The 15,135-nt window shown below is 39.6% G+C and overlaps 1 protein-coding gene across 1 annotated transcript in view; it reads right to left on the minus strand.

The window, feature by feature from the left end:
• Positions 1-7,979: 7,979 nt before the first annotated feature.
• Positions 7,980-15,135, minus strand: part of LOC134219929 (uncharacterized) — a 536,387-nt gene continuing 529,231 nt past the window's right edge. Inside the window, exon 5 of the mRNA XM_062698833.1 lies at positions 7,980-8,056. Within this exon, the coding sequence (XP_062554817.1) occupies positions 8,027-8,056 (30 nt within the window). The 3' untranslated portion in view covers positions 7,980-8,026. The remainder of the gene's footprint in view (positions 8,057-15,135) is intronic.

The following is a 15,135-nucleotide window of genomic DNA, read 5'->3' on the forward strand; positions in this document are numbered from 1 at the left end:
CAATCCAAACCAATCCAAACCAACCAAACCAATCCAAACCAATCCAAACCAACCAAACCAAACCAACCAAACCAATCCAAACCAATCCAAACCAAACCAATCCAAACCAATCCAAACCAATCCAAACCAATCCAACCTTAATCCAACCAAATCAAACCAAACTAATCCGAATCAAACCAAATCTAATCCAAACCAACCAAACCAATCCAAACCAATCCAAACCAATCCAAACCAACACAAACCAATCAAACCAATCCAAACCAATCCAAACGCAATCCAAACCAATCCAAACCAATCCAAACGCAATCCAAACCAATCCAAACCAATCCAAACCAACCAAACCAAACCAAACCAATCCAAACCAATCCAAACCAATCCAAACCAATCCAAACCAATCCAAACCAACCAAACCAATCCAAACCAATCCAAACCAACCAAACCAATCCAAACCAATCCAAACCAATCCAAACCAATCCAAACCAATCCAAACCAATCCAAACCAATCCAAACCAACCAAACCAATCCAAACCAATCCAAACCAATCCAAACCAACCAAACCAATCCAAACCAATCCAAACCAACCAAACCAATCCAAACCAATCCAAACCAATCCAAACCAATCCAAACCAATCCAAACCAACCAAACCAACCAAACCAATCCAAACCAATCCAAACCAACCAAACCAATCCAAACCAACCAAACCAATCCAAACCAATCCAAACCAACCAAACCAACCCAAACCAATCCAAACCAACCAAACCAATCCAAACCAACCAATCCAAACCAACCAAACCAATCCAAACCAATCCAAACCAACCAAACCAATCCAAACCAACCAAACCAACCAAACCAATCCAAACCAACCAAACCAATCCAAACCAATCCAAACCAACCAAACCAATCCAAACCAATCCAAACCAATCCAAACCAATCCAAACCAATCCAAACCAATCCAAACACACCCAATTCCAACCATCCAAAACGCAATCGAAACCAACCAAACCGATCCAAACCACCCAAATCAAATCCACTTTAAACCAATTCAAACCCAATCCAAACCAATCCAAACCAATCCAAATCCAATCCAAACCAATCCAAACCAATCCAAACCAATCCAAACCAATCCAAACCAATCCAAACCAATCCAAACCAATCCAAACCAATCCAAACCAATCCAAACCAACCAAACCAATCCCAATCCAACCAAAACCAATCCAAACCAATCCAAGTCCAATCCAAACCAATCCAGATCCAATCCAAACCAACCAAACCAATCCAAACCAACCAAACCAATCCAAACCAATCCAAACCAATCCAAACCAATCCAAACCAATCCAAACCAATCCAATCCAAACCAATCCAAACCAATCCAAACCAACCAAACCAATCCAAACCAATCCAAATCCAATCCAAACCAACCAAACCAATCCAAACCAATCCAAACCAATCCAAACCAATCCAAACCAACCAAACCAATCCAAACCATCCCAAACCAACCAAACCAATCCAAACCAATCCAAACCAATCCAAACCAATCCAAACCAATCCAAACCAATCCAAACCAACCAAACCAATCCAAACCAATCCAAACCAATCCAAATCAAACCAAACCAATCCAAACCAAACCAACCAATCCAACCAATCCAAACCAATCCAAACCAATCCAAATCCAAATCCAACCAAACCAATCCAAACCAATCCAAACCAACCAAACCAATCCAAACCAATCCAAACCAATCCAAACCAATCCAAACCAACCAAACCAATCCAAACCAACCAAACCAATCCAAACCAATCCAAACCAATCCAAACCAATCCAAACCAATCCAAACCAATCCAAACCAACCAAACCAATCCAAACCAACCAAACCAATCCAAACCAACCAAACCAATCCAAACCAATCCAAACCAATCCAAACCAAACCAAACCAATCCAAACCAAACCAAACCAATCCAAACCAATCCAAACCAACCAAACCAACCAAACCAATCCAAACCAAACCAACCAAACCAATCCAAACCAATCCAAACCAATCCAAACCAACCAAACCAATCCAAACCAATCCAAACCAATCCAAACCAATCCAAACCAATCCAAACCAATCCAAACCAACCAAACCAACCAAACCAATCCAAACCAATCCAAACCAATCCAAACCAACCAAACCAATCCAAACCAATCCAAACCAATCCAAACCAATCCAAACCAATCCAAACCAATCCAAACCAATCCAAACCAATCCAAACCAACCAAACCAATCCAAACCAATCCAAACCAATCCAAACCAACCAAGATCCAATCCAAACCAATCCAAACCAATCCAAACCAATCCAAACCAATCCAAACCAATCCAATCCAAACCAATCCAAACCAATCCAAACCAACCAAACCAATCCAAACCAACCAAACCAAACCAAACCAAACCAATCCAAACCAATCCAAACCAATCCAAACCAATCCAAACCAATCCAAACCAACCAAACACAATCCAAACCAATCCAAACCAATCCAAACCAACCAAACCAATCCAATCCAAACCAATCCAAACCAATCCAAACCAATCCAAACCAATCCAAACCAATCCAAACCAACCAAACCAATCCAAACCAATCCAAACCAATCCAAACCAATCCAAACCAACCAAACCAACCAAACCAACCAAACCAATCCAAACCAATCCAAACCAATCCAAACCAATCCAAATCCCATCCAAACCCATCCGAATTCAAACCAATCCACATCCAATTCCAAACGCAAACCAATCCAAACCAATCCAAAACCAATACTAACCAATCCAAACCAATCCAAACCAATCCAATCCAAACCAACCAAACCAATCCAAACCCATCCAAATCCCATCCGAATTCAAACCAATCCACATCCAACCCAATCCAAACCAATCCAAACCAATCCAAACCAATCCAAACCAATCCAAACCAATCTAAACCAATCCAAACCAATCCAAACCAAACCAATCCAAACCAATCCAAACCAATCCAAACCAACCAAACCAATCCAAACCAATCCAAACCAATCCAAACCAATCCAAACCAACCAAACCAACCAAACCAATCCAAACCAATCCAAACCAATCCAAACCAATCCAAACCAATCCAAACCAATCCAATCCAAACCAGTCCAAACCAATCCAAACCAACCAAACCAATCCAAACCAATCCAAACCAATCCAAACCAATCCAATCCAAACCAAACCAATCCAAACCAATCCAAACCAATCCAAACCAATCCAAACCAATCCAAACCAATCCAAACCAATCCAAACCAATCCAAACCAAACCAAACCAATCCAAACCAAACCAAACCAAACCAATCCAAACCAATCCAAACCAACCAAACCAATCCAAACCAATCCAAACCAATCCAAACCAACCAAACCAATCCAAACCAATCCAAACCAATCCAAACCAATCCAAACCAATCCAAACCAACCAAACCAATCCAAACCAACCAAACCAATCCAAACCAATCCAAACCAATCCAAACCAATCCAAACCAACCAAACCAATCCAAACCAATCCAAACCAATCCAAACCAACCAAACCAATCCAAACCAATCCAAACCAACCAAACCAATCCAAACCAATCCAAACCAATCCAAACCAACCAAACCAATCCAAACCAATCCAAACCAATCCAAACCAATCCAAACCAATCCAAACCAATCCAAACCAATCCAAACCAATCCAAACCAATCCAAACCAACCAAACCAATCCAAACCAATCCAAACCAATCCAAACCAATCCAAACCAATCCAAACCAATCCAAACCAATCCAAACCAAACCAACCAAACCAATCCAAACCAATCCAAACCAATCCAAACCAATCCAAACCAATCCAAACCAACCAAACCAACCAAACCAATCCAAACCAATCCAAACCAATCCAAACCAATCCAAACCAACCAAACCAATCCAAACCAATCCAAACCAATCCAAACCAATCCAAACCAATCCAAACCAATCCAAACCAATCCAAACCAATCCAAACCAATCCAAACCAATCCAAACCAATCCAAACCAATCCAAACCAATCCAAACCAATCCAAACCAACCAAACCAATCCAAACCAATCCAACCAAACCAATCCAAACCAATCCAAACCAATCCAAACCAAACCAAACCAATCCAAACCAAACCAAACCAAACCAAACCAATCCAAACCAAACCAAACCAATCCAAACCAATCCAAACCAATCCAAACCAATCCAAACCAATCCAAACCAATCCAAACCAATCCAAACCAATCCAAACCAATCCAAACCAATCCAAACCAATCCAAACCAATCCAAACCAACCAAACCAATCCAAACCAATCCAAACCAACCAAACCAATCCAAACCAATCCAAACCAATCCAAACCAATCCAAACCAATCCAAACCAACCAAACCAATCCAAACCAACCAAACCAATCCAAACCAATCCAAACCAACCAAACCAATCCAAACCAATCCAAACCAATCCAAACCAATCCAAACCAATCCAAACCAATCCAAACCAATCCAAACCAATCCAAACCAATCCAAACCAATCCAAACCAATCCAAACCAACCAACCAAACCAATCCAAACCAATCCAAACCAATCCAAACCAATCCAAACCAATCCAAACCAATCCAAACCAATCCAAACCAATCCAAACCAATCCAAACCAATCCAAACCAATCCAAACCAATCCAAACCAATCCAAACCAATCCAATCCAAACCAATCCAAACCAATCCAAACCAACCAAACCAATCCAAACCAATCCAAACCAATCCAAACCAAACCAACCAAACCAATCCAAACCAACCAAACCAATCCAAACCAACCGAACCAATCCAAACCAATCCAAACCAATCCAAACCAATCCAAACCAATCCAAACCAACCAAACCAATCCAAACCAACCAAACCAATCCAAACCAATCCAAACCAATCCAAACCAATCCAATCCAAACCAGTCCAAACCAATCCAAACCAATCCAAACCAATCCAAACCAATCCAAACCAATCCAACCAAACCAAACCAACCAAACCAACCAAACCAATCCAAACCAATCCAAACCAATCCAAACCAATCCAAACCAACCAAACCAATCCAAACCAACCAAACCAACCAAACCAAACCAACCAAACCAATCCAAACCAATCCAAACCAATCCAAACCAATCCAAACCAACCAAACCAATCCAAACCAATCCAAACCAATCCAAACCAATCCAAACCAATCCAAACCAACCAAACCAATCCAAACCAATCCAAACCAATCCAAACCAATCCAAACCAATCCAAACCAATCCAAACCAATCCAAACCAATCCAAACCAACCAAACCAATCCAAACCAATCCAAACCAATCCAAACCAATCCAAACCAATCCAAACCAATCCAAACCAATCCAATCCAACCAATCCAAATCCAAATCCAATTCATCCACATCCTATTCAAATCCAATTCATCCAAAACCTATCCAAATCCAATTCATCCAAATCCAAATTCAATCCGAATCCAATCCAAATCCTGTCCAATTCAAATCCAATTGAAATCTTACCCAAATTTAATCTAAATAGATTAAAAAATTGCTGATATTATGCAAATACAATAAAGCAATTTATTATGATTTGTTCAATCTAACGCGGGCTCATTTTCACTCAATTAATTTTGTACCTGGTGGGTCACAATCATTACGGGATTCTATTAAATGGGTCGCATATTCAAAAGTTTAGGAACCTCTGCTCTAGATAAATGACTATCATATAGTTATTCATTTTTTGGTTGACAACTATACTATTTACACCAATAAAACGGTTTGTAGTTTTGGATCCTCAAAGAATTTTTTTCAGCGGTATTTTTTTCACAACACAAAGGCAAAAGCCTCTCCTACTGTGCGAAGATATCGGACGAAGGCTAAGTATGCCACTTCCGTGCATGTTGTTCAATATTGCGCTGGAAGGTGTCACGCGGACAGCCGGGATACGATTTTCAACAGATCCAGTCAATTTGTTTGTCTTGGGGTTGATATAAACATTGTCAGTCGAACATTTGGTGGCAGATCTGTACTCCTGACTGAAAAGTGAAGCACACTGGACTGGACTGGACTAGTGTTGAATACTTCGAAGACGAAGTATATACGAGTGCGAAAGGGCCTGCCAGGTCAGCAGCGTTATGATATAGGGGAAACCTTCTAGAAGGTCGAGGATTTCGTCTACTTTGGAACCTTACCAATAGATGATAATAATGTAAATCGTGAAATACGGAGGACAAATGTACCATGTACAAAACGCTCATAAGACCGATGGTCCTATACGGACATGGAACTTGGACCATGCTCGAGGAGGACTTGCAAGAACAACACCCTTTAATAGTGATGTGATTAATTCGTGTAGTGCCCCATTTCTTTATTCATCAGTGAGGTCGATATTAAATTGGATTTGAAGTGTATTTAGAAAGCCACTGTAATAAAGTCAAGTTTTTTCTACACATTGATAGGGTACATAAGAGGATGAATGTAGTGCACCAAGTATTGTAAGACTAAAATAGCTGGTGAGTAGTGATTTATGAAACAATATGAACAAGAAGGCAAAAATTTCTAAAGTAGAAACATCCAGTTGTCCAGTTGATATAATCTCCTGATAGTACGGCACATTCAAAATTCTTTTGTTTCATTTATAAAACAAAATCATTTTGTAGATATGTAAAACGCACTCCTAATTTATGAATTTGTGTAAATAATTATAAAAAAATCAAACATTTTAAAAGTCACTTTTGAATGGATCAGAAAAGAAAAACGCTGTTTGACATTTTTCGATAAACAAGTCATTTGCTGAAAACCCGGAAAGCAAACCAATTTTCGTGTCATGAAAAGAAAATCTCTCAATGTGGGCAGACTTCCAATGCAATGCAAGGGAAGATACTGCTAGCAATGAGCAAAAAAGGATGTGACAAACATCGGTGAAAGCGACAAGTAGGAGTAGATATTTTGTTTCAGCAGCATCCCATCTGCAGTGAATGGGGTTTTCCCGACTCCGGCGAATAAGAATCAGAACGGAATGATATACTCCTCCCGAACTGGTTGACTCTGTTGGATATGCATTAGAATCAGGTGAGGCTGGTTTTTGCTGAGCCATCTCGCTGGTCTAGGATTACGTGCCTGCTGCGGATACGTGTGATAAATTGAGATGTACACCGGAATGGGGCGGAGAGTGGGAGATGAAACTTTATACCTGAGAACAGGGATCTGTCGCAGCTGGGCCAGGAGCAGCCACTTATGGTGATGTGCGGATAGTACGACGACACCAGCCAAACATCAGCTCCTAGTCGGATAAAGTTCGCTCTAAAAGCCAGGCAGATAATGGTGATGAAAATGGATACCGGGAATAATAATGAGATGTTTTGACAGCTGCGGTTCAGTTAACATCAATTAGGACCAGACAGTACACAGGGAAAGAAATTTCCTCCATTCGTGGAGGGTGAAATGGAAATTTGCTGATTGTGTCATAAATATTGCATGAAGCCAAATGGCTTGCAGCTCACCTTGACATCTGGGGAGGAACAAATTAAGGGATCCGGTCAATATTTGTTCATTGAATCCGTGCAATTATCTGTAGGTTGAGAGTCGTTTGCGGTGTGACCACAAATGGGAACCACCGAGATTGAATTAAATGTCATACAGTTTGTGGTTGATTGTAGGGTTGTTATGGCGTAATACAGGTCAAATGGAATCCAGAATTTAGAAACCTCGACTTTTTCCCTGGGGGATGATGTTTCTTAAAACCATTTTAAACACACAACCGTTGCATTGTCTTATTAAAAGCTATACAGTATGGTTGATTAAACTTCGATGTTGAAAAAAACACTTTACCTGGAGAAAGTTACACATTTCAATTGAAGATTTTTATGTGTCTGTGGGAATTCATCCTGAAGAATTTCCATCATTGTGTTTCGAAGTCAATTAACTACAATCAGACATATCATGTGGAGGATTCATTTACTCACTCAAAAAGTCGGCCTCATGGAAACCTTTTTACATCGAGCTCAGTGAACCGGTACAAACCTGCAACAAAATGAAAAGAAAGAAGTGTATATTAAAAACCTATATGTTTCACACGGTTGCAATATCCCACAGGGAATGTCGGTCAAACGATCGGATCAAAAACAGAGCACAACGAAGAAAAGAATACCTTTCTTCTGTCCATGATACGAGCATCAAAGGAAAATCCTAACCGTAGCCAAAATACTGAAGACACAGGAAAAATAAAAAAGCACATAAATGTAAAATTCATGAGCTAGAAATTTTCAGCTCCCACGAAAAGCGGTTATTTTTTCCACTTTATCGGTCCCGATCACCGTCCAGTTTACCCTTCCACTAGGAACCACAGCAAAGGAACACGAACGGCCGAGGTATGACTCAACTATTTTGATACGTTCCCACCGGGTGGCTTGCTGACGTTGGATGTGAATCCCACAGGGGCCTCCACCGCTATATTGTAGGTGGAATTTGTTGCGGTGGCTTCGAACTCGGGTTAGGATGCGGATGGATGCGGGGTCGTCCTTTGAAAATGATAGGAACTCATGTTGAGCTTACGTAAGGCATAAACAACTTTACGACGGTCGGAAGGCATTCACGGCAAAGGAATGGCTAAACAATAGCTTTTCCGCCACATGGTGTAGCAAAATTGTGGTAGATGGAATTGCTAGAGAACTGGATTTTTAAGGAAGGATAGTAATGTATGTTATGTGAGCTTATCCTCTGCCGCACCTGCCAGCATGTACAGCATGGAGAAAAAGAAAACAAAATAAAGTACATAAGCGACGTTATCCGTTGCCCAATATAATTTATTCTTCACTTTGGTATATCAAAAGCATATTTAGGCAGTTTGGTGAAGTTCATTGAATGATTTGCATAACATCTAGCGTGCCATTTAAGTGAATTAATTTTTATCCGTTTACCAATGATTTTTTTGAATTAAAGAGATTTCTTCCTGACTACAAGATATTATAAAAAATTAAAATTTACTTCAGAATTCCTATCTTTACAAATCGTTCAATACCAGTGTTATCTTCTGTATCCCAAGATTTACTACAAAGCAATGCATTCCAAAATAGGAATGAAAAGCATAGACAAAAATTGGATTTGTTGGCTGGCAATAGTTTAGGGTAGAAATTATGTACGTTATACCTAGGCAGCTAGTGAGTCGATCCTAATCATAACTAGTGAGGAAGTTGAATTTGCTGCTATACCAAATCCATCAATTTAATGTGTAATATGACATTAAAAGAAATACCGATGGAAATGTTTTTCTTCATTACTTAATAACAGGATTACTTTTTCACTGCATGGTGAAGAATATGTGTGTTCTGATTCATATAAACCCATCTCGCTAACAAAAGCTTCTACGCGTAGCTGTAATGGTGTTTGTGAACTACAATAGTAACCAAGTCACATACCTGATAGCCACACGCAATGCCTAGGTTTTTTCCGGTCTATAATACCCGAATATTATGGAGTTTAATTATTAACAAAATTATGTCTACAGAACGCATATTTGCGCATATTTTTGAATTTTGCATTTTTCAGTTCTGGCAGTAGATTATTAGGATAGCTACAGATTCAAGTTTTTAGTTTTATGCACTTCTCTTCAAATGTCAATGTTCAAATAACGCAATGAAAACAATTTAACAATCAAAAATTTTGATTTTATTTTTCATTTTTACAAAAAAAAAATAATCAATTTTGATACACATAGCTAATTTTGCCATCAAATGTGTTTTCAATGAGACATTGCTTTAAAAAAAAAAGATTCGGCTGCCGGTGGGAATCGAATCCACACTATTCCATTAAGTACACGGACGTATTATCAATTATTCAACAACTGAAGAAGAAAAAGAAGACAACAGCTGACCTTATGAGATACTGTTGCAAAATCAGTAAATAAACAGGTTTGAGCTAACGGCTACAGTATGCTAGACAGGTTTTCTACCTGTAATCGCAAAAGTATCCCGTATGAACCCAACTGCTTGCCCTAATGCGACCGGAACTTGCCAAACTGCGCATTAGGGGTGGCTAAAATTAGTATGAAAAAAAAAAACAATTCCAATTTTTAGATGGGCCGCCCGCTTATTTCATTCTATTTTATGCCCTGTAGCTCTGGACAAAAGTTCAGCAAAATCGGTCAACTTTAAGGTTTATAGAATGAAGCCAGAAATCGGCCATTTTGTAAACCACGTGCTTTTCCAATATTTTTTTCAAGAGCACGAGATGAAAGAACCATAACGCGTATGGGGCTGAAATAATGGAAGATCGTTTGCTTAGTTATGCTGAACAATCATAATTTGAGTTTTGGCACTGTACGAAAACTATTACGCCAAATTTGGGCTTTTGGAAATGTATGTAAATAAGCGTGTGGTGAATTTGAAACTCACCACGGGCTTCATTCTATAATCACCTTAACATGGAAGTCAATATGGAAAATATATGGAGAAATCCAAATATTTTATTTCTTGCAAAATTCAACATTTAAGAAGTTACAGTTTTATGTTCCACCATGTTATTTTGACGCTGATTGAAATTTACAAGACAGAGAAAATTATTGGTATATATATATTGAATTGGTTGAATTTGGTTTCATCAGTACCCGCTAAGCTGCGGTGGACGACGGAGGTCCTTCGTAGCTTAGTAGGGAAAGCACCTGTCATGCGAACTGGGGTCGTGGGATCAAACCCCACCGAAGGGGCGGTTACCCTCCAATACCTTTTCCGAACTAAATCTATCACATGTTGTACATATGCATAATCAAGTTTCAGACATAGAAAATTAAAGTTTTTTTAATTTAAAGTAAATAATTTCCTGTTAATTCACTTTGATCTGGCAGTCAAAGTACCGGTTAGGGTGGTTCATAAAATCGATTTTGCTCCACAGTGCTCATTTGATTCTTTACCATGTTCTGAGTGTCCTCTGAAAGTTTGAGCTCATTTGGATTAAAACTGATTTATCACAAGCCATTTCAAGTTTGCATGTAAATTAGTATGGGGAAATTTATTTTTTCATTAAACTGTAAATGATGCTTCCCCATCAAGCGCAGATTAAAAGAAAACCTATATAGCTAAAAGGAATACCCAACAGCTTTCACTCAGTGAAAACTGCATCTCAATTAATCGTTCCAATAATTAGTAATCGAATTTAATCTATACCGTGGTTTTCTGGAGCTAATTGCATAACTCATCAACAGGCAACATTGCTGCTCGTGGCGCGAAAGATAGCACACACAAATTCAGGCTACTATGTTGCACTGCACATTTCAGTGATGCCCTCAAAGAAGTTTAACGATCATGACTAAAGATTCGCAACCTGTCTTAAAATCGATTACTAATTATTGGGGCGATTAATCAACATGCGATTTTCGTTGGGTGAAAGCTTTTGAGTATTCCTTAAAGCTATGTTGGTTTTCTTTTAACCTGCGCTTAATGGGGAAGCGTCATTAAGGTCGCTCCTGACGGAATCCAAGTTTTAAAGTGCTTGCGTTTTCGGGGGCACACCACTCGGTACGGAGGCAGCGCACAACTGTCACTTTTGTTGATTTAGCTTTGCTGCGTCGCAGCATGCGTGAAATAATAAAAATGACAGTTGTGCGTTGCTCTCGGTGTTGAACTTAATCTAGAATTAAAAAAACACCTAAATAAAGAAGAAAAAAAAAAAAAAGAAAAAAGTTGTGCGTTGCTTTCATATCGAGTGGTGTGCCCCCGAAAACGCGAGCACTTTGAAACTTGGATTCCGTCAGGAGTGACCTTAACAGTATAATGAAGAAATAAATTTCCCCATACTGATTTGCATGCAAACTTGAAACGGCTTGTGCTAAGGTACACCGGGGCAAGTTGAAATGCGGGGTAAGTTGAAACGGAAGCTGTAATTCAGATAGGAAACGACCGAATGCTCTGATATTTTTTTTCAACAAACTACTCGCCTAAACGCTTCTTCTGACGGCCATTCCCGAAAGATTGCAGCTTTCAAAAGCAATCGCTTGTTTATTTTTCGCCCTTTGCAAAATACAAACCAACTATTTGACGTGTCAATGAAACAGGTCTCAAACCGATGTTTGTAAGTGTTTTTTAATCAAATTTTCACGGTAGGTAATCAATCAATGTTGAATAAGCATAATTATTATGAAAAATCGATGAAAGACCCGTTTTAATTTTTGTATTTTGGTTGTTTGATATTGCTCTGCATGTTCAACTCATCGGGGCAAATAGAAATGCGTGGTACGGGGCAAGTTGAAACAATGATTTAAAACGTCACCCTCGCAATTAAAAGTATTTTTTCCAGAATTCAACATGGTCGGTCCGTAAATACATATATTCGAAAAATATAAATTTATAAAAACTTGCAAACTTCTGAACATAAAATTAATAAATTTCCGCCCATTCCGTCCTGAATGCAAACCTCCTACAATCTCCACTAGAATGAAAAGGGGTCATGTTTAAACTGCAGTTTTGAGATTCTTAATCTACTGAGCACTGACTCTCAGAAAAAGTACGTAGAGTACGTAAACATTTCGTTAACTCCACCTTTCACTTCCCCAGCTGCATTTTTCTCTAATCGAAGAGTTTATGAGAGATGTGATGGCTGGTTAATTAATGTGCATTTATTAAGAAGCCACAGCCGAATGAATCAACTGCGCAATATACAAGTGAACCAAATAATGAAGCATCCTGAATAGTAATCCGAGTGGTCACCAGTAGGAGGAAATCAATTTGATAAATTTTCAGCGTAGTGCGTTCTCCAAAATTTGGTCTCTGAAAATACGCTTGTGACTTTGTTGTACACTGCCCTTATTCGCAAAAGAGTCCCATGTCATTTTCGCCGACTTGAGTAATTTGCCGTTGAATTTATCAAACTTGTTTTACATTGAGAAATACAAAAAAAATGTAATAAATTGAAAAAACATTGGTATCTTTCCAAAAAATTGGCATAATATTCTTTATCCGTGTTAATTGTCCCACAATTGAATAGACCATACTTAAGTTTATTTTTTGTGTAAAAGAGTACCTATCAAAATCTGGAATCTGATTTTTATGAGAGTAAATATCAAGATGAGACAACAAAAGTAGGATTTGTTTTCAAATTTCTAGAACAAAGCCTACTATTTTATCATTTTTCCTTAAACAGAAGACAATTTTAAGCCAACTACTGAAAGAAAATCAAAATCGCAAAAAATCTTACATGGGACTCTTATGCGAATCCTAGCAGTATTATAGCCACCTTTACAACCTCGTGCTTCTTGAGTTGTATGTACTCAACATTTTGTTATTAATACGGCAAAATTAGCTTATATCTGAATGTAACGCAGTGTTTCAACTTGCCCCGATTCGCGGGGCAAGTTGAAACGATGCATATAAAAAAATAATTTAAATATAAAAAATATTTATAAAAAAGTTTGTTAAGGTTGCTTATTTTTTATCTATAATATTTGGCCCGAACTAGCAAACACCGCAAACGGATTCAAAATATATCAAAGGGTGATTTTTTTACAGCACTTCGAATTTCAACTTTGTAAAAATCGTTTCAACTTGCCCCGGTGTACCTTAAATCAATTTTAATCCAAATGAGCTCAAACTTTCAGAGGACACTCAGAACATGGTAAAGAATCAGATGAGCACTGTGGAGCAAAATAGATTTTTTGAACCACCCTAGTACCGGTACTACAATTGTCAAACCAATGTTGGTAATGAAACAAAACTTTCACTACAACATTATGCATAACAAACCGACAAGTTAGGCGTGTGGAAGCATATTTTGGCAAAATACTTTTAATGACTACAACGCCACTAGCGTTCTAGTACGTATGCTTCTACTATTTGAGCACGGTGCTGATACCAAATTGCAGCAAAAAAAGAACCTTGTCATGTTCCTAGGAGAAACGCCATCTAGAAGACTTGAATAGCGGGGCTGAAATTCATCAAGGACGGAACAATTTTGTAAGGAATTTCCTGTTTACACTTTCCGGGTTTTCTTTTTCTTCTTACTCTCTTCACCCTTGGGAACGCCGGGAATTTGTTTTCATACAGAGTGATCGTGTTTGCGGATCGGGATCTCCATTCGTAGTGTTGTATTTGGTTGAAATTGGGACAGGGGGGATGGGGGCAGCAGGGACTATGTCCAAGGGCTTGACGATCCCTCCCTAGGCCATCTGCGAGTTGTGGCGCCTGCCTAGACAGTGGGCCCTGTTAATCCGCAAGTAGGCGGAGCGACCGAGTGCCGCTCAAAGCGCACAAGCCCAAGTCCTGGTGTTAGGTGGGACGCTAAACAGCCCTGACACGACGACCCTCCGACGAGACAGGAGGTTTGCGCAGGTCCAATAAGCCGCCTGGAAAACCAATCATTACGAACAATATAAGAGATAATGCGACTCGATATAATCGGCAAAGACCTAGGCGACGAATACAGGATCACGATTGGAAGCTTGGAACATGGAATTGCAAGTCGCTAGGTTTCGCAGGTTGCGACAGGATGATCTACGATGAATTACATCCCCGCAACTTCGACGTCGTGGCGCTGCAGGAGATTTACTGGGCAGGACAGAAAGTGTGGAAAAGTGGGCATCGAGCGGCTACCTTCTACCAAAGTTGTGGCACCACCAACGAGCTGGGAACCGGCTTCATAGTGCTGGGAAAGATGCGCCAACGCGTGATTGGGTGGCAGCCAGTCAACGCAAGGATGTGCAAGCTGAGGATTAAAGGCCGTTTCTTCAACTATAGCATCATCAACGTGCACTGCCCACACGAAGGGAGACCCGACGACGATAAAGAAGCGTTCTATGCACAGCTGGAGCAGACATACGATGGATGCCCACTGCGGGACGTCAAAATCGTCATCGGTGACATGAACGCGCAGGTAGGAAGGGAGGAAATGTATAGACCATTCACCGAACCGGATAGTCTGCACACCGTATCGAATGACAACGGCCAACGATGCATAAACTTCACAGCCTCCCGCGGAATGGTAGTCCGAAGCACATTCTTTCCTCGCAAAAATATCCACAAGGCCACATGAAAATCACCTAACCAAGAAACGGAAAACCAAATCGACCACGTTCTAATCGACGGTAAATTCTTCTCCGACATCACGAACGTCCGCAC

The sequence above is a fragment of the Armigeres subalbatus genome, chromosome 3 (genome assembly GCF_024139115.2).
Source record: "Armigeres subalbatus isolate Guangzhou_Male chromosome 3, GZ_Asu_2, whole genome shotgun sequence".
Taxonomy (NCBI): Eukaryota; Metazoa; Arthropoda; class Insecta; order Diptera; family Culicidae; genus Armigeres; species Armigeres subalbatus.